Source organism: Camellia sinensis, chromosome 10 (assembly GCF_055761805.1).
Source record: "Camellia sinensis isolate YWXY chromosome 10, ASM5576180v1, whole genome shotgun sequence".
NCBI lineage: Eukaryota > Viridiplantae > Streptophyta > Magnoliopsida > Ericales > Theaceae > Camellia > Camellia sinensis.
In genome coordinates this window covers 92,175,532-92,198,325 of record NC_138970.1, presented here as the reverse complement: position 1 = coordinate 92,198,325, position 22,794 = coordinate 92,175,532, and the positions used below count along the sequence as shown (strand labels likewise).

At 34.8% G+C, this 22,794-nt stretch overlaps 1 protein-coding gene across 1 annotated transcript; it reads left to right on the top strand.

The window, feature by feature from the left end:
• The first annotated feature begins 18,712 nt into the window (after positions 1–18,712).
• On the top strand, positions 18,713–22,712 carry LOC145788922 (uncharacterized). Its single transcript, XM_082890246.1, has 3 exons — positions 18,713–19,134; positions 20,973–21,067; positions 22,287–22,712. The coding sequence occupies exons 1-3, from the start codon at positions 19,008–19,010 to the stop codon at positions 22,710–22,712; spliced, it is 648 nt and encodes a 215-aa protein (XP_082746372.1). The 5' UTR covers positions 18,713–19,007.
• The last annotated feature ends 82 nt before the right edge of the window (positions 22,713–22,794 follow it).

The window sequence follows — 22,794 nt, the reverse complement described above, 5'->3', positions numbered from 1 at the left end:
GTGACAATAAGTCTGCAGTTTTATATTCCAATAACAACAGGAGCTCGACAAAATCAAAGCATATTGATATCAAGTTCCTAGTTGTAAAAGAAAGAGTGCAGAGTGGACAGATTTCCATAGAGCACATTGGGACAAACTCCATGATAGCGGATCCACTTACGAAGAAACTACCACCCAAGGTCTTTCATGAGCACACTGCTCATATGGGTGTTGTTCTATTTGAGAACATTCTGGTTTAGTGGGAGATTGTATTTATATTACTGCTTTATGTCAGCCTTGAGTTTTATCTATGTAATTAGATTAATTTCTGCAGAAATGAAGTATTCAGTTTATTACGCTCTGTTACGTATTGTGAAGTATTGATCTCAATAAAGTTAAGTAGGACCAGTTGGACATAGGCATGTATGGATCACATCACATGTAATTTCCATGCTACGCATCCATGATTGATCTATGTCATTTAGCTATATTTGTATACGTGACCATTGGTGGGTCGAGTTACGATTGATGTAACGAAGACCGCTTTGATCCTATATTAATATAGTTAATGGACAAGATTGTTTGGATACCCTCAAGTTATGATAACAAATTTCTGAGCTCACTAAAGTTAAGCACATTTTTCAAGATACATATGTGGTCCAATGGGAGATTGTTAGATAATGTCTCAATGGGACCACATAATTAAATGTGGTGTTATCATTTATAAGAAGCCTACAATTTAAGTGATTCAATTTAGTTAATAGGCTTAAGGGTATATGTGTTATGGACCTAATGTGTAGATACTAGTTGTATAATTTCTATTTCTATGAGGGGCAGAAATAGAAATTAAAACATATTGGTTAAAGTTGGTTTTCATTACCTTTCAGTTTTAAACCAATAATGGTTAATTTATTGGTTTTCATTACCTTTCTGTTATGAAAACCAATTACAACCTTTAAAAGGTTATGGTCCCTATTCTTTCCTAAGGTGAAAAAAATAAGAACATTGTTTTATTTTTCTAAATCCTCTCAAGGAGAAACATAAGGCACCAAAGGGGAAAGGATTAGAAGGCAATAACATAGTCAATATCAAGGTTTTATTGACAATCAGACGCTTCCGTTTAACCGTTCATCGATGGATTCAAGTATGTCATTTTGTCTTGATTTTTTGATGATATACATGGTAGATGATCCGACACATGAAGTTTCATGTTCTGAAATTTATGTTAACAAGACGTCCTCCCAGATGGCTAGGTGAAAACTTGTCTTCCGCGGATGTCACCTTTCTCGACCGCGGCTGTCAGCCTTCTCACCGGACGTCCACCCAGACGACCGGCAGGACATCCGCCTGGACAACCGGCAAAGTGAATTTCGAGCCAACTTCCTTTTCGGGCTATCAAGCATTGCTCAACTCAAGTTTAAAAGGTCATAGACTGATTAAATCACTCTAAATTAAACCATTTCAATCGGTTTGGTTCGGTTCGATACGATTTGATAGAGGGAGTGGTGTATATCGATGTTTAAAATAATAAAATCAATATTATCAGTTTGATAAAAAAATTTATCTAAATATTTACCGTACCAAACCAATTATATTCTTATTTACGAGGTAGCTAGTATCACAGTACAGTTTCTACATATTGATTGGGTCTCCAATCTTGGTGTGTGCACTCAGCTACCAGCTAATCCAAGCAATCAATGCGTCAAGTTTAGAGTGCAGCTCGGTTGTCTAAACTCAATTTGAATTCTGTTGGGAGTTGTTTAGATCCTCTCAAACTCGAATTGCACTCCGAAATTATTTGTCTACTTTTAGCCTGAATTTTTATTCAAAAAGAAAAAGAAAAAGACTAACCTGAATTAGGTTCAAATTGTCCAAGTTAGCCAAATCAAATCACACATAAAGCCATGCCACTTCTTCATTTGCCTCGGAGAGGGAAAATTATTTGGTGGGGTTTTAACTTGGTAGTTATTTATTACAATAGAAGATTTTAGTAATTTTTTTATATTATTTTTTTAAAAGATAAATTCACTAGTGTCAAGTGGGGGTGGACAAACCTGCGAAGTTGAGTTCAGCTTGCATTATAGTCATCCCAAGTCTAGTTCTAAAAAAACTTCAATTCCAAACTCTTCATTTAACCAATAAATATAAAGAGAATTTTTTTTAAGTTCTTTAATATTAAGATTTTATAAAATAAATGATATACAATATTTTCATAATAATTAAGGTCCCTCAATATTTTTACAGAGAAAATTCAACACAAAAAAATTTTGCCCGACTCAGAGAAATTTCGCTCAACTCAGAGAAATTTTGCTTGACTAAGAGAAATTTCAAAATTTCTCTGAGCCGGATAAAAAATCTTTGAGTCGAATTTTCTCTGTAAAAATATTGAGGGACCTTAGCTAATAAAAAAATATTTTGGATCTCTCCTACTACACAAAGTTAGAGAGGGATGTTTCACTAATTTTTTCTAAATATAAACTAATTTTTTTTTAAATTTAAAACGTTAACAAAATTCAATGGTAAAATAAATATAATTTTTAACAAATATTTTAATTTAAACCTTAGAAATAATATATCCATAATTTTTTTTTTTATATTTTTCCTGCTTTATTTTATTACTAAAATAATATAAAATTTTAATTAATATTTTTTAAATTGGCACACTGGGTTGGGTAGAAATTTTTATCCCAAATCAACCTCCAATATTAAATAGACACAAAATCTTAACTTTAGTTTAGTCTTATAGGCAAAATAATTTTTCTAAATCTTAAAAGAATAATGCTTGGGACCCCCTTTTGGGGGTCACCCCCTCATCCCCTTTGCCACGTGGCGGATGGTAATTGGAGGAGCAGGAAAAAAAAGAAAAAGAAAAAGAAAATGTAACCAATGAGAGAGAGAGGGGGGGTCAAAGGGGGTGGGAGGAAAAGGGGGAATGAATCATTGTTGTAAGGATAGAATAATGCTTGGGACCCCCTTTTGGAGGTCACCCCCTCACCCCCCTTTTGCCACGTGGCGGATGGTGATTGGAGGAGCAGGAAAAAAAAGAAAAAGAAAAAGAAAATGTAACCAATGAGAGAGAGGGGGGGTCAAAGGGGGTGGGAGGAAAAGGGGGAATGAATCATTGTTGTTAAGGATAATATCTAGATAATTCATAAAAAATAATTGATTCAATAATCATTACAGAAATTTATTTGGTGCTCTTATATTATAACAACGAATAACTTCTCATTTTTTTGTTCAAAATAAAATAAAATAAGGGTAAATTACATTTTACTCTAGTATATTTAGTGTTTGATAAAGTTAAAAATCAAGATTGAAAATTAAGTATTAAAAACTAAATGTTAAATTTTTTAAGCTAAAAAATTGTTTGATAAAAATTTATGGCCATTGTAACAAAATAAATCTTGAATTTTTAATTTTAGAACACACCGTCCATAAATCTAAATTTAAATTTTCTTTGACCAAAGATCCACACTCTAAAATACTTTGTCAATAAGGACAACCTACTACAAAATAACCAAACTACTGTTGTGCTTTAAGGCTAACTGTCCTGAACTACCAAAAATCAAACACACAATAATGAACATAAGATTTACGTGGTTCGGCCTCAATGTCTACGTCCACGGAGAGAACCAGAAATTTTCACTAAAAAAAATAGAGATTACACAGAGGAGGAGATTCTCTCACTCAACTCACACACTCTTTATTGCGTTACACTCTCTGGTTTTCCTCTCTCACTCTCACAAAGATATACACTCACTTGTATATCACTTGTTCTTCCATTCCTTGTGTATTCTTCCTCTTGCAAGTTAACTCAAATATATAGAGGGAGTTGAAGACAAAAACTCATACCTCTCCCACGTGAAGGTATGGCTTGCCACCTCCCTATGACTGCTTGTTTCCCTAGCTCTTCTCTCACCATTGTCAATTATCAATGGCTTCTCTACATTTGTGCCAACCAATGTCAACAATGGTTGTTACTTCTATCCACATGGGTGAACTCAACAAATCACCCCCTTCACCTATGTAGGGTGATCCACAATAGCATCTCTTGCCTGAAGTGCCCTGTACCCCCTCACTGGAGTGCCATGCAAAGCTTACTTTTGCAACCCGTTGTGATTGCATCTCTTTCTTCCATGCATTCTTGGAGAGATTGCAATATGTCTCTAATTCAGGAGCAAAAGAAACTCTTTTCTTCCTTGGGACGAGCTCTGTCATCTTGGCCTTTCTGCTCTGAGTTTGCTTCAAGATTGGCCGCAAATGGCTTTATTCTGTGCACCTTCAGACTACCTCCATGCGTTCCTGTACACTTTGGTTGAGCCCTACGTTCTTTCTGCACGCATCTTGTACTTCTTGCCTGGTGAGTGATAGTAGCTCTATCTATCACAACCTCTTCTACAAGCCTGTACAGATTTCCCTCTAGTCGTCCATGCAGCATCACCGTATCTCCATGGATAACTTTGAGATTTCCTTTACTAAATGAGAAGCCGTAACTCTTCAAGGCTAGCATACTTAAGGAAATTAGATTCTTCTTCAGTCTCGGCACGTGTCGGACTCTATCCAACATGAAAATTTTTCTATCTTCTATTCGGAGCTGTATTGTTCCCATGCCAACAATCTTATTCACAGTGTTGTTAGCTGCCCGAACAATAACTCCGTCATTTGCTTTGTAGGTGGAAAAAAGTCTCATGTCCATACATATATGGTATGTACTTCCAAAATCTAAATCCAATCAGGTTTCGTCATACTCGACGAAACTATGAATGCATACTCATCCTTAGTATTCACTATAATAGCGACATTTGATGAGCTCGCATGTTCCTTGTTTGCCTTGTCCTCCATGAGCTTTGCACAGTCTTTGATGAGGTGATCCTCCTAATCACAATAATAGCACTTTCTTGTGTAGCTTGGCCTTGATTGCGAACGCCCTCTTGATTTGGATCTACCCTGTTTCTGATTGGACCTACCTTTGCCCCAATCATCTTTTGATACAACCATGGCATTTCCTTTTGGGTGTTTACCAGTTTCCTTTTTCTTTATCGCCTTATGTGAAATAAGTGTAACAACCACCTCATCCAGTCCAAGAGTATCTTTCCCGTACATTAGAGTAATCCTAAGATGCTCATATGATGGAGGTAAGGAGACCAGCAAGATAATAGCCTTATCTTCCTCATCGGTCTTCACCCTAATAGTATTCAACTCCATTGTGAGCATGTTGAACTCGTCCAAATGTTCTGTAAGGTTCGCTTCTTCTGGCATTTGAATTGTGTGCAACTGTTTCTTCAAAGATAACTGATGCCGCATTTCTAACTTTGCCCATAGCTCTGCCGGATCTTCTTCATTGATGACTTCTCGGAGTGTGTTGTTCCCAAGATATAATTGGATCGTGCTGTTTGCCAGTTCTCTTAACTCCTCCCTCTTGTCATCTTCCATGTCTACCGATTTATTGGACTTTTTGTTGAGAGCTTTCACCAAGCCCTCTTGCGTTAAAATATTTTTTACCTTTCGCTGCCACAAGGTAAAGTCATTATTACCATTGAAAGGTTTTATCATGAAACTTGCACATTTTCCTACCATTTTGATGTCTTCAAAAGAACCATTTAGAATTTGACTATTCTGACCTCACGATTGTGATCGGAACAGTGTGCTTGCCTAGGAACACACTTCCTTCCTCTTCAGGGGCCTAATTGAAAATAACCCCCAAAACTAGGGACTAAATTGCAAATTTCCCAAACAACAGGGCCAAACCGTAATTTCACAAACTATAGGGGCCAAAATAAAAATTTCCAAAAATTCAATGACCAAATTATAATTTTTGAAAACTTCAGGGATTAGATTACAATTTACCAAACTTTCAAAGGCCAATATGCAATTTTTGAAACTCCCTGCTGTAAACGTGTTCGAACGTCCCGGGGAAAATCCTGTTTTGTCCATTGGGCTCACTACAGTTCGGACTCAATGTCACGGTTCTGAATCTGATCTCACAAAGTGCAATGCAAGATCGATAAATCACCAAAGAGTCTAAATCTGGCAAATCGTTTTGAAAAACTGATTTTTAGAAAGAAGTGCCAAACATGGACTGCTTTTTCAGATACAGAGTCGCCACCTAAATATTTTATTTTGGGGAAATTTAGAAACCATGACTCGTGCCTAAGGCCACGTGTCCGTCATCACCCAAGTTGCCTCGGCTCTAGAACTTGGGTACGATTGGGGAAGGTCATGCAATGAGCACCCCCGCTCGCCCGATCAAAGATCGGCCACTACTAAACATGATATCTTGTTTTTGAAAACACATGCGTTCTTATTCCAGTTTATTAGCCTAGAATTACTATGTGATGCGCACAGCATACAAGTATAGTCTAGATCACCTAAGTTGGAACAAAACATCTCATGTTTGTTTTTTAAAGCGGTTTGCTACTCACAAGTAGGCTAAAATGCGGATTTTGCCAACCTCAAGTGAGCTTAGAAAATATGGTGATTTGCCACTCTCAAGTGGGCTTAAAACTCGCAATCAATGAATTGTTCCAATTCAAATAATCCAACCTTCACCCACAGGCATTCAGGCAGTTATATCACATAAGCAGTTAGCCTCATGGCAAGCATGCTATCCTAGCAGTCACTCACACACATGCAAGGATGCTAAAGCATAAACACTCACCGAGTACTCCAAGTCAAAACAGAAACTAGTTAGTAATCAATGCATGATCCTAGTTCATGTTAAGATGGCTAATGTAACACATACAAAATGCAACTAAGATAGGCTCGGCTATTCTAAACATGGCATATGAAATGCAACAGATAACATGTATTCAACTGGGAATTGAAATACAATGCGGTTAGTATGATACGTCGAGCCCAGTGCATGCAAGAAAGATGAATGGATGCAAACATACGAGCATAAGGATGCTAATTGAAATGTGCCCTAAAACTAACCATCGAAAGTAAGTAAGTAAAAGGGAGAAAGAGGTGAGGTTGGAAGACATACATCACACACACGCACATTTATTACAAAATTCGCTCTCTCGACGGAGGGTCCGAATAAATAATACAGAACCAACTAGCTAATCTAAGTTAATCTAATTAAACTAATTATTATACGACGAAATGAATAACAAATCATAGCTAATTATTACACAACACTTAACTAATTAACAAATCAACTAAATTAGCAATTAAATAAGCATGCAAACTATGTGAAATGGGCTGCCTCAGCTCTGCTTTGAATGATAAGGGATGCATGCATGCTTGAGTTGCCTCGTCGGGAAATCCATCGCGATGCCTCGATTTGCCTCTGTTTGCAACTGGTCCCAGAATACTGTACAAAGCTCCAGAAGGCTGAAACTCTACCATGGGAACCTGTAAGGATACTGCCGACCAGTTTTTGCTGCTGGTTTCTGGTTTGCTGTAACAGAGAGCAAGAAAGGGGTATGGCAAAGTATTTTCAACATATGTGTGCATGACCACTCTCCCCATCATTGCATAAGCTCTAGGGAGGGTAGTCCTCGATCCTCGTGCCACCAATAATGCATCTCGATGCATGATGGCCGAGGAGTCGAATTGCACGACTTGATATGAAATGAATGCACATATGAACACAATAAGGCCTAAACTCCATCATGGGTAGTCAAGAGTATCGGCGACTGGGAATTGAAGCACGTTTCGTCACTTTGAGTACGAAACGTCCCTCGTTTCCCGTGTTTGGACTAACTCTTATTCCAAACACGATGCAACACACAATGCACGCACCAATGCAACTCTAGCATGCAACCTAAACGCAATGTGACTAAATGATGCAAACATGCAAGGGATGACATGCAAGGGTGCGACTAGCATAGGCAATGCTATGAACTAAGAATGACATACTCAATGCACATGACGCTACATGGCATACGCAATGCACATATGAAGACTACTAATGAGATGATCAAGGCATACACAATGCAATTGTCAATCATGCAACAACATGGACTATATGGCATATGCAATACAAGATGGACTTAAATCAAGATGGATGGACCTCAGCCACATTCAAATCAGTGGCCATACATGATGAAAATGAAGCAACAACACACATGCAAACATGCACAAATGCAAGGGACCAAACCTAAGGCACAAAGTGCAACTCCACCAAAGCATGGTAAGCATGAAATATGGCATACAATCACATATTTTCCAGCTCTAAAATGACATGCAAGATGGTCCTGAATCATGCAAACACCTCACATAATGCATGCTAGATGGCCCAAATACTGAATCTAGTGAAGTAGATTACACTATAGGCATGCAAAACAATACTCAAATGGCCAAACCAGCCCCAAACAGTCCCTATGTAGGCCAAAATAGTAGCAAATATGGACTAAAATGATGGCTCGCAAAGCATGGAAATGAAACTCATGCAATGGTCCAAAAATGAGGTATTCATGCATAACTCTCAAACACATTTAAAGAGTGGAAAACATGGGAATATGACATACATATAAGCTCTGAAATATGATTCATAATGATGCCAAAACATGGAAACACCTCAAAATACGCATGCAATAGGCTTCAATACTCAAAGCTAGGCAAGGGTATTGAACTACAACCATGCATAGCAAACATCATTCGATCATGAGGCCCAAAAATAGAGCTAAGGCAGTCCAAAACATGCACAAAATCGGTTCAAGGCATGGCCAAAAAGTGCTAGAATCAAAGGTCAAAATAGCATGCAATGTAAGCTAATAAAGAGGATTTGCACTACAAGCATGTGAGGCAATCAAGAGGCCAATAAACCAGCAAAATTTAGAGGTATGACATGCCAAATAAAGCCCCAAAACCCACTGAAATATGGTTAATGCATGCAAGAATGAGATGCTCCTTTGATATGCTATGAAGATGGTTATTCTACACATGCAAGATGGACATCCAATATGGCAAAACAAGCTCTGGATAGAGCCTATGCAGGTCCTAAAACTCATCAAAAATGGCTTGAAACATGGCTTGGAAGCCTGCAACTAAGGGCTCCTTTGTAAGGCCAAAAATGCTAAAAAATAAAATAAGGAGAGAGAGGGTCACCCTTCTCTGATTTTGGCACTCAAAATAGCATGCTAGCCACTGAAAATCCACTGGATTTCAGTGGCTAAAAGGCCAAACAAAGGCCAACACAAATGCTCTAAGGCATGGCTCAAAACAAGGTAAAATAAAGCATGCAAGGGGGTAGATAACCCCCAACGGAAAAATGAACTTAAACAAACATGTTAAGGGCCTCAAAATAAGGCTTTTTTCAGTTTACACCAAAGCTCAAATATGCTTTCAAGTATGGATAAAAGATGGAGCAAAATAAAGCTTAAAAGAGTGAATAGTGTGTTACCCTTGTAGTTTCAGCAAAACCAGCAGCTTCTTGGACCAAAAACCATCTCTTTGAGACCTCTCAAGACCCTTCAAGAACCTTAGATCAATGGTGGAGATGTGTGGCTACGAGGTGTGGTGTTAAAGGCCAAGAACAAACACCCTTTCTAAGCCTAGAATGTACAGATATAGTGAGATATATGTGCTTTTCCTTAGACAAATTTTTTTTTCAACCTCTCTAAAGAAGAGGGAGGCCCTCTCTTATAGAGAAACAAGAGGGTTCAAGCTTCTTGGAGAAGCTAGAGCAAAGGTTCAAGAGGTTCAAACTTACTCAAGAAGCTAAAACAAGGGTTCAAAAGGTTTAAGCTTCCTCAAGAAGGTAAAACAAAGGTTCAAAAGGTTCAACTTTCCTCAATAAGCTACAATAAGGCTTCAAAAGGTTCAAGCTTCATCAAGAAGCTAAAACGAAGGTTCAAAAGGTTCAAGCTTTCTCAAAAAGCTAAAACAAGGGTTCAAAAGGTTCAAGCTTCCTCAAGAAGCTAAAACGAAAGTCCAAAATGTTCAAGCTCTCCAAAAACCGTGCCAAATAGAGAAAGTTTAGCGGTCCCGAACCGAGGCGTACGGCCAACGGCTCCGAAAACCGAAAACTGGTCTCCAAACGGGAACAGTGGCCTACAACCACGAAAAGTAGCCTACGGCCACTGAGAGATGGTCTACGAGACCTCTCCCTCCCTTCGAAAAGAGAAAACAGAACCTGATTCGCAAATCGAGACAAAGCACAAAAGAGTCCCGAGGTCCGGAGGCAAGGCTCTCAGCCGAGACTTTGTAACCTCAGAACGAGCACAACATGCGTCATCACCGAGCGCTCAATCGATGACGTCTGAGTCTTAAGGTCGGTCAAAAATGGGGTGTCTACACCTACTGATGTGGCAAGTTCGCTAACATGGCTGGGACACGTGGTGCTGACTGGTTGATGACCTAGTAGTGAATTGGCGCTGATGTCAACTATACCCAAAAAGAAATAAAATTCTTCAAATACTGTTTATGGGACTTGAACTCCAAACCAAAGACTTAAGACCACAAGCCTTAACCATTGAGCCACACTCACCCTCGTGATATCATTTCCCCCGATAAAGATTTAAAGTATTTGGATTGGCTACAAAATTGTCGTCTTCAACCTCTAGTCGCGAGTGGGACTCTGGTTCAGAGTTGACTTTACGTGCCAAACTTTGACCGGCGTGTGTAGGCCACCCCAACCTCCGTTTTGCCTGTTCTTTCTAGGTCTGGACTCCTCTCGTTGAGACCTTTTTCCCGGTATGCTCAAAAGTGAATTTCGAGAAACTTGATTTGTGTCTATTTTGAAAAACAGAGTATCTGAGCCTCTGTTTTGCCTCATTGCTCAAGCTGAGCTCTGATACCAATTGTTGTGCTTTAAGGCTAACTGTCTTGAACTACCAGAAATCAAACATACAATAATGAACACAAGATTTACGTGGTTCGGCCTCAATGCCTTCGTCCACAAAGAGAACCAAAAATTTCCACTAAAACAAATAGAGATTGCACAGAGGAGGAGACTTTCTCACTCAACTCACACACTCTTTTCTGCCTTACACTCTTTGGTTTTCCTCTCTCACTTTCACAGAGATATACACTCACTTGTATATCACTTGTTTTTCCCTTCCTTGTGTATTCTTCCTCTTGCAAGTAAACTCAAATATATAGAGGGAGTTGAAGACAACAGCCCATACCTTTCCCATGTAAAGGTATGGCTTGCCACCTTCCTTACACAGCTTGTCTCCTTAGATCCTCTCTCACCATTGTTAACAATCGGTGGTTTTCTACATTTGTGCCAACCAATATCAACAATGATGGCTACTTCTATCCACATGGGTGAACTCAACAACTACCCTATATATAAATATATATGTTATACGGTGAAAATCAACCCAACCAAATCAAACCCTCTTTCTTCTCTCTGTTCTCTCTCTTTCTCTCTCTTCATTCTGACGCCACTACCGTCCTTTTCCCAAAATCGTCGTCACGGTCATCTATTCTAAGAATGAGTCGGAGCTTCATTTGTAGCGGTTTCAGTCTATAGATACAGATCGACGTATCGCTGTTGAATCCGACCACAAATCACCGACCATCGCTCTTTAACAATTGAGCAGGACTCTGACGGCGGTGCTAGGTCTAGTTCCAAGAAGTCTAGCACTGCCATCGAACCCACCGCCAAGGCCACTAGCTAGCGTAGTTTCATTGAGAGAGAGAAAGAACACCAAACCAAAGCTTCATCCAGATCCGTCACCAATTTTTCAGATCTGCCGCTTTCTCTTTTTCTCCATTCTGTTCTCCCTCTATATGTATATATATATATCACTCATTCATACAGATTGCACTATATTAGTTAAGCAACTTCGAACGAGATTTGCAATAGAATGTTAGCTGAAGCATATAATCATGGATATATGTAACATATGTAAGCATTTTGATTGTGTGTGTATTTGTAAAGTGCCTTGGTCAATGGTTAAAGCTGCTCATGATGCAGTTAAGGTGGCTGCTTCTTCTTTTTCTATATAATCTTTGTAGACTTTCATATTCATTTCTTGAGATTTGTATCAGAAATGTGTCTAGTGTTAGACAGATTCTTGTAGATTTGTATTTTCAAATTTATGATTATCGTTTATTAATTTGTTCTTTTCGATTTTTTGTTTTGAATTTGCATATTTTGACGTGATTTCTCTTTCTCTCTCTCTCTCTCTCTCTCTCTCTGTGTGTGTGTGTTTTTTTTTAATCTATTTATTGGATTTGTGAAGTTTAACTTTTCTGCTAGTCATATAACATATTGAAGATCTAAATTTACAGTTTGCTAATATGGTTGTTGTCGATGCATATGATGATGATTTGTTATTGTTCGTTCTTCCATTAGAACAATTGAGGTTTAAAGTTTTGAAGTTCTAGATTTTTCTTCAAGAAAAACACAGATTAATGTCGTTACTTAAGTTTGATTATTAATAAATATAGAATTGAACTATCAAAGTAGGTTGGCTAGAGTGGAGAAGTGTTTTTTTTTTTTTTTTGAATAGATAGATATATAATTGAACAGTTAAATAGAATTTAGGGGAAAAAATGAACAATTAAATAGAATTTAGGAAAAAAATTGAACAGATAGATAGAATTTAGGAGAAAAATTGAACAGATAGTCAAAAAAATTGAATAGATAGACAAAAAATTAGAACATATAGATATAAATTTGAACAGATAGTCAACAAAAAGTTAAATAGATAAAAAAAAGTCACGAGCTAAAATTGAAAACAAAATGTCTTCTAGGATTTTTCACCAAATTATTTCACAAAGTGTGGACTTCTCACCAACAAAAAATATTCACTAGACCCAATGTCTTACACCCTTCTTAAATTGGATTTATCATTAATTTTCTCTTAATTTTGTTATTTTAAACCCTAATCTTTTGATTTATTTTTAATCTAAACCATTTGCTTATTTTCATTAAGTAAAATCGACAAAAAAAAAAAAAATTAGTATTTTAGTCATTAAACCAAATGCAAGTGTATATAAAATGTTTAAAATATCATTTTCATTAAGTTTAATGATTAAAACACACTTCTTCTTCTTCTTTTTTGTCAATTTTATTTAATAAAAATAGGCAAATGATTTAGATTGAAAACAAATCAAAATATTAGAATTTAAATAGATAAAATTAAAAGCTCGGGGTTTATTTTGTTACAATGGTCAAACCTTAAGATTTTGTTTTTGTTTTTGTTTTTGTGTTAATTACCTCAAATTTAAGTTCTTAGCTAAAAATAAATTATTTGATAGGTATAAAATCAAATTTGAAATTTATTATTTGCAAATGGTATATTTTAATTTTTATATTGTGATGGTGATAATGATATAGTATGATGGTGGTGGCGGTGGTAGCGGTAGTGGTAACGGTAATGGTAGCGGTAGTGATGGTGGTGGTAATAAAATGATAATAGTATGTATAACAACAACGACAATGATGATAAAGATAGTGGTAGTGGTAGAGGTAGCGGCGGTGGCAATGGCGGTGATAGTAGTAGTAAAATGATAGTGGTGCTTATGGCAACGATCACAATGATGATAAAGGTAGTGATTTGTAGTGATAGTGATAGTGATAGCATGGCAGTGGTGGTCAGTGGCAGAGCCAGGATTTGGTGATTAGGGAGGGGGGCAAAAGCAACGTATTGGGCAAGTTCAAGTGGTTAGGTTAAGAAAAATTTAAAAAGTTTTAATAATTATTAAAATGAATAAATTATTATTAAAAATAAATTAATAAATAATGAAAACACTCTGCAAATGTGTTCTAAGGATTTGAATTTCAATCACTCACCATTAAAATAAAATACAAATTGGCTTTAGTATCACATAATTCATCTAATATTTGAATGTTAATAAGTTACAGATTGCACTTTATACATGAAATTTTAATTTGCATGCCAAAGGTGCATACATTATATCTTTTCATAACTATACAATAATGATTTCTAACAAAATTACAATGGTTCATAACTTTTCTAACTTCATAACATTTTAATGTTCATGATATAATTACAATAATTTTATAACTAAGTCTTTCTTATGAAGCACCCCTTTATAACATAATCACAATAGTTTGCTACTAGTACTATAAAATATCATAACTTTTCTTATGACAAAGGCATGTACCATAATTTTCCTTCAAGTAAAAGAGAGAAATGAAAAAAAATAAAAATAAAAAATTAAGAGAAATTGAAATGATGGGGGGAACTACATATAGATGGGAGAATGGGGTGTAAATAAAAATTTGTGGAGGTGCAAATGTATATATTGGTAATTTTTTTTTTTCTTTTTTCCACCTGTATGTAATTCACCATTGAAATGAATGGAAGAAAAAAAGTGGCCATATGTATTTAAAAAATACATGAATAGAAATATATGACATTGGGGAGGCCAAGTATAATTAAACTAACTAAGTTTTATATACATAATACATATATTCATACAATTTTGTAGCAACTAGGAGGGGCTAGGCCACTGACCCCCCTTGCCTCCGTTCCTGGTGGTGGTGGCTATAGCGTTTAAACCCGACCCATTTGACTTTTGGATTCAGATTTCTTTTCCTTATGTAGTTGTTCTTGCCTTATTTTTCCACTACTTCTTCTTAAGTTTGGCTTTTGGGATGTGTTGATTGCGTATGAAACAGGTTGGTAGCTTATTTTTTTAAACTTTTGTTGTCCAGATTTTTGTTCCTTCGCTCGAGTGGTCTTTGTGAACCTCCAATACTTTTGCAGGTCTGTAAAACTACTAGGAGTTTGTATTCTTTGCTTGAGCGAAGCTTCTTGCACTCGAGCGATGGTGTTCTGTCTTGAGCGATGGTCTACTAGGAGTTTGTATTCTTTGCTTGAGCGAAGCTTCTTGCGCTCGAACGATTGTCTTCTGTCTATAAAACTACTAGGAGTTTGTATTCTGCGCTTGAGCGACACTTATTGCGCTCGAGTAGAACAACTTATTGTGTCTGGTCACTCGAGCGATACATCTTGTGCTCGAGTGAACTATGTGTATATCAGTTCATAAAATCACTTTTCTGAGTCACTTTTTCACCTCTCTCTCTCTCTCTCTAAACATTTCAAAATCCTATTTCCTTTCACTCTCTCTCTAAAACTCACATATTTCTCTCAAATACACCTAGATTCGTCGATCTTTTCACCCATGTGCCTTTGTTAAAAAGGTAGAGCTCGACACGGGCTTCGTTCTAATCGGAGCAAAGTTGGTTTTTGGCATCTATGGGTTTCCCTTACTCTCTCTCTTTCATGTTCTAGCTTGAGGTAGGAATACTTTCCACACTTTTTATGGGTTTTAACTTAGCTATTTGCTATTTCTAAGCCATGTTGAGATTTTTGGAAGATTTGGAATAATCTAGGGTTTTGGGTAAAAATCAAAAGAGGGGTTTTTCAAATGGATCCTTGAGAATGATTTTTATATGGAAAATAATGTTGAATGTTGGGATTGATTTCGGGAGAAAAAGGGGTTTTGCCCTAAATGCCTCAATTATTGATTTTGTATAAATTTTGAGATTTATATTGGAATTGTGAAATTGGGATGATGTTGATGAGTATGGTGGAGTTAGATATGTATTATCACTCACCATTTGAATATTTGGAAAATTTATTTTTATTGATAATTGTTTATCTGTTTAGAAATATCTGTTTTGGGTTATTGGTAGAGGATAGCTATGAGTGTTGTAGAAAATTGGATGTGAATTAGAAGAATTGAAACTATTTTCTCATTCATTGCATTGAACATTATCTCACACTTATACATTGGAAATGTTACCGTTTTGAGAAAATGGGTGAATCTGGGAAAGAAATTATTGTTACATCAAATAAGTTAGCCTATATATCCTGGGTGAAAGTCCCGAAAATCATGTGTATACATGGGTGTCTATCTCGCGGACGAAATTTTCATGAAATGACAATAGTAGTGTTTGTATAGCTTATGTTTACATGGGTCCTAACTTACGATTTTCTTTGGACGAAATTTTCGAAAAAGGTTGTATTGTTTTGAAACTTCTAGAGTTTATGTGATTCACTGCCCAATTTTCTGTTGTAATGGAAATGATTTATGAATTGATATAAATTCTTGGCATTGCATAGTTTTGGAAAGAAGTATAAAAACGTTTTGGTACGAGCATTGCATATGCATTCACCTTATAGTTTTGTTAAGGTTCATATACTGTGATGGATTATTTCTACTGGGCTTTGGCTCACCCTACGTGGGAAAAATATTTCAGGTGCTGATGATATATCTCCGTCAATGCAATAGCTTGAAGGACTTAGAGCGAGGGCTTCTTTTTATGTATTTATTTTGTACAAGCCAAGGGCTTTAACTGTATTGGACTTAAGTCCACTTTTGTTGTAACCAAGCATCGTCTTGGAAAGTTATAAGCCCTTAGGGCATTTCTTATCTGTTTAACTTCTATTCTTTTTCTTTTGTTCGCAACATATGCTATGGATTCAGGGCCAGACATTATGAATGTATATCGCATATTTTTCCCTTTTCTAAACTCAATTGGATTTAATGGAAGATAGTTACTTTATCGTTGTTGTCATTCATTGATATTGTGGATGGATTATTGTATATATATTTTGGAGCGCTACAGTGGTAGTGGTAGCGATGATGGTAGTGGTAGTGATAATAGTAGTAGTAATGATGATGGTGGTGGTAGTGATAGTAGCGGTAGCGATAAATGGTGGTGGTGGTTGTAGTAGTGGCAGTGGCATAATAGTTGTGGTTGTGGCGGTGGTAGCCGTGGCATGATGGTGGCGGTGGTAGTAGCAATAGCAATCATGGTGGTGGCAGTGGTATCAATGGTAACGGTGGCATGATGGTGGTAGTAGTGGTAGTGGTGGTGGTAGTAGTGGTGATGGTGGTGAGTTTATAATAGTTCATATTGATACTTATATTTAGTATTTATAAATTCAGTCATAATTAAGTAGGTTTCATATAATTTAAAATTTTCTTAAGTTTTAACTTACATTTTAAGAGGCACATAAAATTTTAATTGATATCAATTGTAATTTTCAAATGGGTTTAATTGATTATTACTTAACACATTCAGTTTCAAGTGTTTAATTAGGTTATCAAACACCCTCTTAGATGGTGTTTGGTAAAATTGAAAAATGAAAAATGGAGACTGAAAATTAAGTATTAAAAATTAAATGCTGAAAATTTTAAGTTGAAAAATTGTTCGATAAAAATTTAAAAGCTAAATTAAAAATAAGTTATTTTCAAATAGTATATTTCAATTTTTATATTGTGATAGTGGTGGTGGTGATGGTATGATGGTGATGGTGATGGTGATGGTGATGGTGATGGTGATGGCAATGGTGATAGTGGTTGTGGTAGTGGCCATAGTGGCATGGTTGGTGGTGCTAGCAGTAGCGTTGACCGTGGTGGTGGTGGTGGTGGCGGCATTGGCATGGTGGTAGTGATAGTAACAGTAACGATGGTCGTAACGATGCTAGTGATAGTAAATTTATGGTAGTGACAATGAAATTATAATGATGAAGATAGTGGTAATAGTGGTGGTGGCGGTGGTGGTGGCGACAGTGACATGATGGTTGTGGTTGTGATGGTGTTTATAATAGTATATATCTATACTTATGTTTAATATTTATAAATCCAGTTAGATTTGAGTAAGTTTCATATGACTTAAAATTTTCTTAAGTATTAATCTAGATTTTAAAAAATATTTAAAATTTTAATTGACATCAATTGTGATTATCAAATAGATTTAATTCAATTTGAAGTGCTGAATTAGCTTATCATGCACTCCCTTATGTTAACCTTTAAAATTTTCTTTTGCAGAAATTTCAAGACATGGGGTGTCTTGAAAGGGATTTGACTTCTCAAGTTGATATCTTAAATTAAAAGAATGTTTGGACTTGATAGGTTCATTTTGGAATCAATTCCAATAATCTTAACCGTTCTCTTTTTTAAATTCATTGAGCACAATTTTTATGCAAAAAACAAGATGATTGGATATCGGTAATTATATATTTTAATCATATTTGTTTTAAAAAAATGGACGACAAATATAATTTCAAGAATAATCATTCATGTTTTGTAATATAAATTTGATTCAACCATATAGCTAGTGATGTCCGATCATCATCTTTATTTATTTTTGCATTAATATTCTAATCAACGAGTTCTAGATAGTAAACAGTTCAAATTATCAAAACGGAACTTATGATGAGCTCCATGGATTCCTCGAGTTCTCAATGTTGATATCCCAACATAAGAAAAACCCAACTCTTTTAAAAATGTGACAAAGTTTATAAATATTGATAATTGAAATTATAAATTTCTCCATAAATATGTAATAATTTTATACATTTTTCATTGAATAGTAATTTTCCCTTTTTTTGTTTTTCAATTTAGCTCTTCATCTTTCAAGTTTTCTTAATTTATTTTAAAAATTAACTTATATCTTAAACAAAAAATATTATATTGACAGTCATATAACATAAAAATATTTTATTATATATAATATAACTCACTCATCTCTAATACAAGCCTAAAATCTTAATATAATAATATATTGTTATATCATGTGATAGATAATGTGATATTTCTATGTAAGTTTGAACAAAAACTAATTTTAAAAATAAATTAAGAAAAATTTAAAAGATGAAGAATCAAAATAAAATAAAATAAAATAAATTTCAAGAGTTGATGAAATGTGTATCCATAAAATAACTTCCCCTTTGACCAACAGATAATGTTTAACCGTCGGGTGACACACCCTTTTCTTTCTCTTTCTTTCTTTCTTCACTCACCAAGAAAACTACATCACTCCTTTGTTGTGTTTTCTGTTGGGAACTCTCTTGCATGACCCAGAATGGTAGCTACAAATCTCTGAAAATGACCCAACTCAAACCCTAACCAAAACCAAAACCAATGCATATACAAATACAATTCACATATACACTCAAATATATTAATAAATTGAAAGCATCAATCCACTGATTATAAACGTGTGTATATCAGAGTTTTTCATACTCATTCTTCACTACAAGTTACAACTGCTCCTTTTCAACTGGGTTTTTTTAATTTTTTTTAATATTTTTTTCTTCTTTAAAAAAATAAATAAAATAATTTTGGGTTTCAGAGGAGAAGCCATGAACATCATCTGGTGGAGAAACAATGAAGGCATGTTGCGGATGTTGTATGTCCTGTTTCTGGGTCAGGTGGTTTCTTTCATAATGGTGCTTGCAAGCTTCACTTCTTCTCTAGTGGCCAATCTTGGTACTACTCTCTGTTCTTCTCCTCCTACCTCTTTGTCTTTGATTTTATTCATTGGGTTACTTACACAAACACCTCGTTTACTGTCATTCTATACCATTTAACTCTCTTCAACTAACAATTTAGATCCTCTCAACTACAAAAAAATATATATATATATATATAAATAAAAAAAAATGCAATTTTGTCATTCAGCGTGTCCACATGCACGATTTGGGTGTTTTCAATTTGTCGTTTTATGGTTTTTTTGAGTTATTTATCATAATATGTGCTTTTTAAAGCCTTTTAAACTAAAATATTGAGTTTGCTTCATTTTGGTTGCCTTTGATAGAGTTTTGTAAATATGATTTGAGAGTATGAGTTGAATTTTGAGTTTGTGAGTTGTGGAATTATGATTTAAGTGTAGAAAATATGTTTGGTTATGATTTTTGAATAGAGTGTTGAATTGAGTTTTGAATTGTATGTGGAATTGAGTTTTGAAAGTTTGATTTGACATGTGAAGTAAGAAAATTTGTTTAGTGATGAGTTTTGTAAAGAGTTTTCAAAACTTAATTCAAATTGTTATAACTCATAACAAAACACACTACTTTCACACTATTGAAAATTCTGATCGACACTCATAACCAAACTTTTTTTAAAATTCAATTAAAAAAATTTATTATTAACAGAAAATAACATTTTTTTTAATTGAAAATACTACAAAAGAAATAATTTTTTTCAAAATAAATATTCTAAAAATTTAAATCATAAATATTTAAATAATTTAAATAATCTAACAAATTTAATAAGTAAAAAATTAAAATAAATATTCGAAAAATTTGAATCGTAAAAATTTAAATAATTTAAAATTTTAATATTTTAAATTTAAAAACAACTCTACACTCAAATTGTAACAAAACACATAAAACAAAATTCAATTAAAAAATTATTTTTAAAACTCATAACCAAACACATAACTTGAAACTCCATACTACTTTCACAACTCTACACTCAAATCGTAACCAAATACATAAAAAAAATTAAAATATTTAAAAATATTTTTATAAAATAGAGTTTGAATTTATTTTTATAAAATATTTTAAAATTTAAAAAATTAAAATCGCAATATTTTAAAATTAAAATATTTAGAAATATTCAAAAAATTAAAAAAATTGTAACATATTTAAATATTTAAATATTTAAAATCTTAACAAAATTAAAATATTTTTAAAATATTTAAATATTTAAAATATTTAAAATATTAAAATATTGATTTGAATTGAGTTTTAAATTATGTATTTGGTTATGAATTTTGAAAAGTAATGATTATGTTTTAAATTGAGTTTTGAGAAATAGGTGTAGAATTATGATATGAAAGCTCAAAATAAACATCACACTCAAATCAATGAGTGAAACTATAATTTGAGAGGCTTACCAAACGGAGCCTTTGTTTTTTGGTTGGGTTCTTGAACAACCATTAATTGAGTTTCTTGGGGTTTTTGGGTTCATCTCTTTTCTTTAATCATTTTCTTAAATTTGAGGAATTTTCCATAACTAATAAGCTCTCTATGTATATGTATGGGTATTGAGGGGTGTCTGTTTAGTTAATTCTATTTCGTTGTGTTGTTTCTTGGTTTTTTTTGGAGTTATTTTATTGGTTATGTTTGTGTGGATAATATGTGTTTCATAAAGATTTTTTAATTACTTATATTGGGTTTGCTTTATTTTGTTTTTTGGTTGGGTTCTTGAACCAGCATTAATTGAGTTTCTTGGGATTTTTAAATTTTTTGGGTTCTCATTTTTTTATTTATTTTAAATTTGAAGAATTTTCCTATACTAATCAAGTCTCTCTATGTATATAGGTGTAGATACGCCACTTACTTTGTCATTCTTCGGATACTTATCTTTGGCTTTGGTGTATGGAAACATCTTGCTGTACCAGCGTCAGCAATTACTGGTAAAATTGTCGGTTGATTATTTAGTATTTTCGGAGTATGGACATGTGGTGTTCTATAAGGTTCTGATTGGTAGAGAAGAATAGAAGCTCATAATTTATGGTGAGATGGAAAACGTGGGGTTCAGTAATTGATAATTGACTTGGAGTATGACCACATAATATTTCGGGATTATTAATAACTTCCCTAAAATTGTCTTTCTCACTATCACAAAATCTAACACCCGGAAACAGGTCTGTTTTTTATTGTGTTTCATTTTTATTTTTGCTTTTCCTATTTTTAAAAATGAAGACAATGAAGACTTTAAAAACACATGTTTTTTTTTTTTTTTTTTTTTTTTTTTTTTTTTTTTTTTGGTGTGTGTGTGTGTGAAAACAGTTTTTAAAATTTTAAAACAACTTTTTAATGTGTCCTAAAAAATGGATTATTTACCAATAAATCCTACCTTACAAACAAGTATACTAATCAATCCCCAATTTAAACTGTTGAACTGATAAGTCCTATTACTAGACAGATTTGTTCCATTTGATCCCTTTTTCCATTTTTGGTATTGATTTGTGGACGATTGTGCCCTCAGTCTGTTGAGTGGGACGTGTTTCATGGGAGGACGTTTTTTTTTTGGGAATGTTCGACACCATATTTGGTAAGTTGAATGTTACTTCAAAGGATGGGTCAGCCACTTCTTTGTTAGGGTTTGTGGTGTGCTGTCGTAGTGTTTGTGCTGTGACGCCCATGTGTTTCGGTGGCATATGCAGCAGTTCAGACCTCGACAATGTCCGTTGGTTTGCAGCTATGTCATGCTTTTTTTGCGATGTTGATTTATGCGTTTTGTTGATTTGTTTTGTGGACTACATTTCACCAGTACATTGATGTCATGTTACATAACGTTTTGGGCATGTGTATGAATTGGTGTTTGTGGGGTATGGTCAATGCGGGTGCCTGTGGTGGTGCATTAGCAGGGAGATAGGATAGTGGGTTTCGTTTGGGGGGTGGTTTGTCTTTGTGTGGATGTGTTTACAAGGTTTGTATATTGACTGGGATGTAGGCTGTGTGTTGTTGGGGGACTGGGATGGTAGTGATTTCATATGGGTGTTTTGTGTATGTGTACCTGATTGTGTGTTTTGTATTGTCACCATTATTAATTTGTGGGTGAGGTTGTGTGACTTTGTCTTTTTTATTGAATTTCATCTTCTGAATGTGTTGACTTATTTTCTGTTACAGCGGATGGATACACATGTAATGTTGATCTGTTGTTACGGTAATACAAATGCCGCTGTCAATTTAGAAGCCCCATTCCAATTTCAGGACTCGGTGAATCATGTGTACGAAAAATTTCCCGGAGTCACACCTGCCAATATGTGTTTTTTCTTCAAAATGCCAGGTTACAATAACTTCACATTACAGAATGATGTCGATATGCAGAACATGATCTCTCTTGCTCAATCTTTCCGGTTGCAATGCATTGATGTTATCATTAAGGTACCACGTGCGGGATATTTAGAAAATGTTCACTATCCACACGATAATGTACAGATTGGTCCATGTGTGTCGGACATGTTGTCTGACGAGTCGAATATGGATGACGAACAAGATTGTTTGGACAAATATTGTTCCCACGTCGAAAAGGTTTTTTTGTCTGCTCCATAGGCGAACGGGATTCGAAATGTTGGCCAAAGTTTTGAAGGGCGAGCTGCTGAATTTCGAACATTTCTTCGCAAGTATGTGGTGG

What these genes read in the sequence shown, in the direction of transcription:
- LOC145788922 (XM_082890246.1), top strand. Translation starts at nt 19,008, where the DNA reads ATGAACATCATCTGGTGGAGAAACAATGAAGGCATGTTGCGGATGTTG. An exon ending in TTCTCTAGTGGCCAATCTTG is followed by an intron (nt 19,135 to 20,972) that starts GTACTACTCTCT and finishes CTATGTATATAG; the next exon opens with GTGTAGATACGCCACTTACT. An exon ending in ACCAGCGTCAGCAATTACTG is followed by an intron (nt 21,068 to 22,286) that starts GTAAAATTGTCG and finishes TTTCTGTTACAG; the next exon opens with CGGATGGATACACATGTAAT.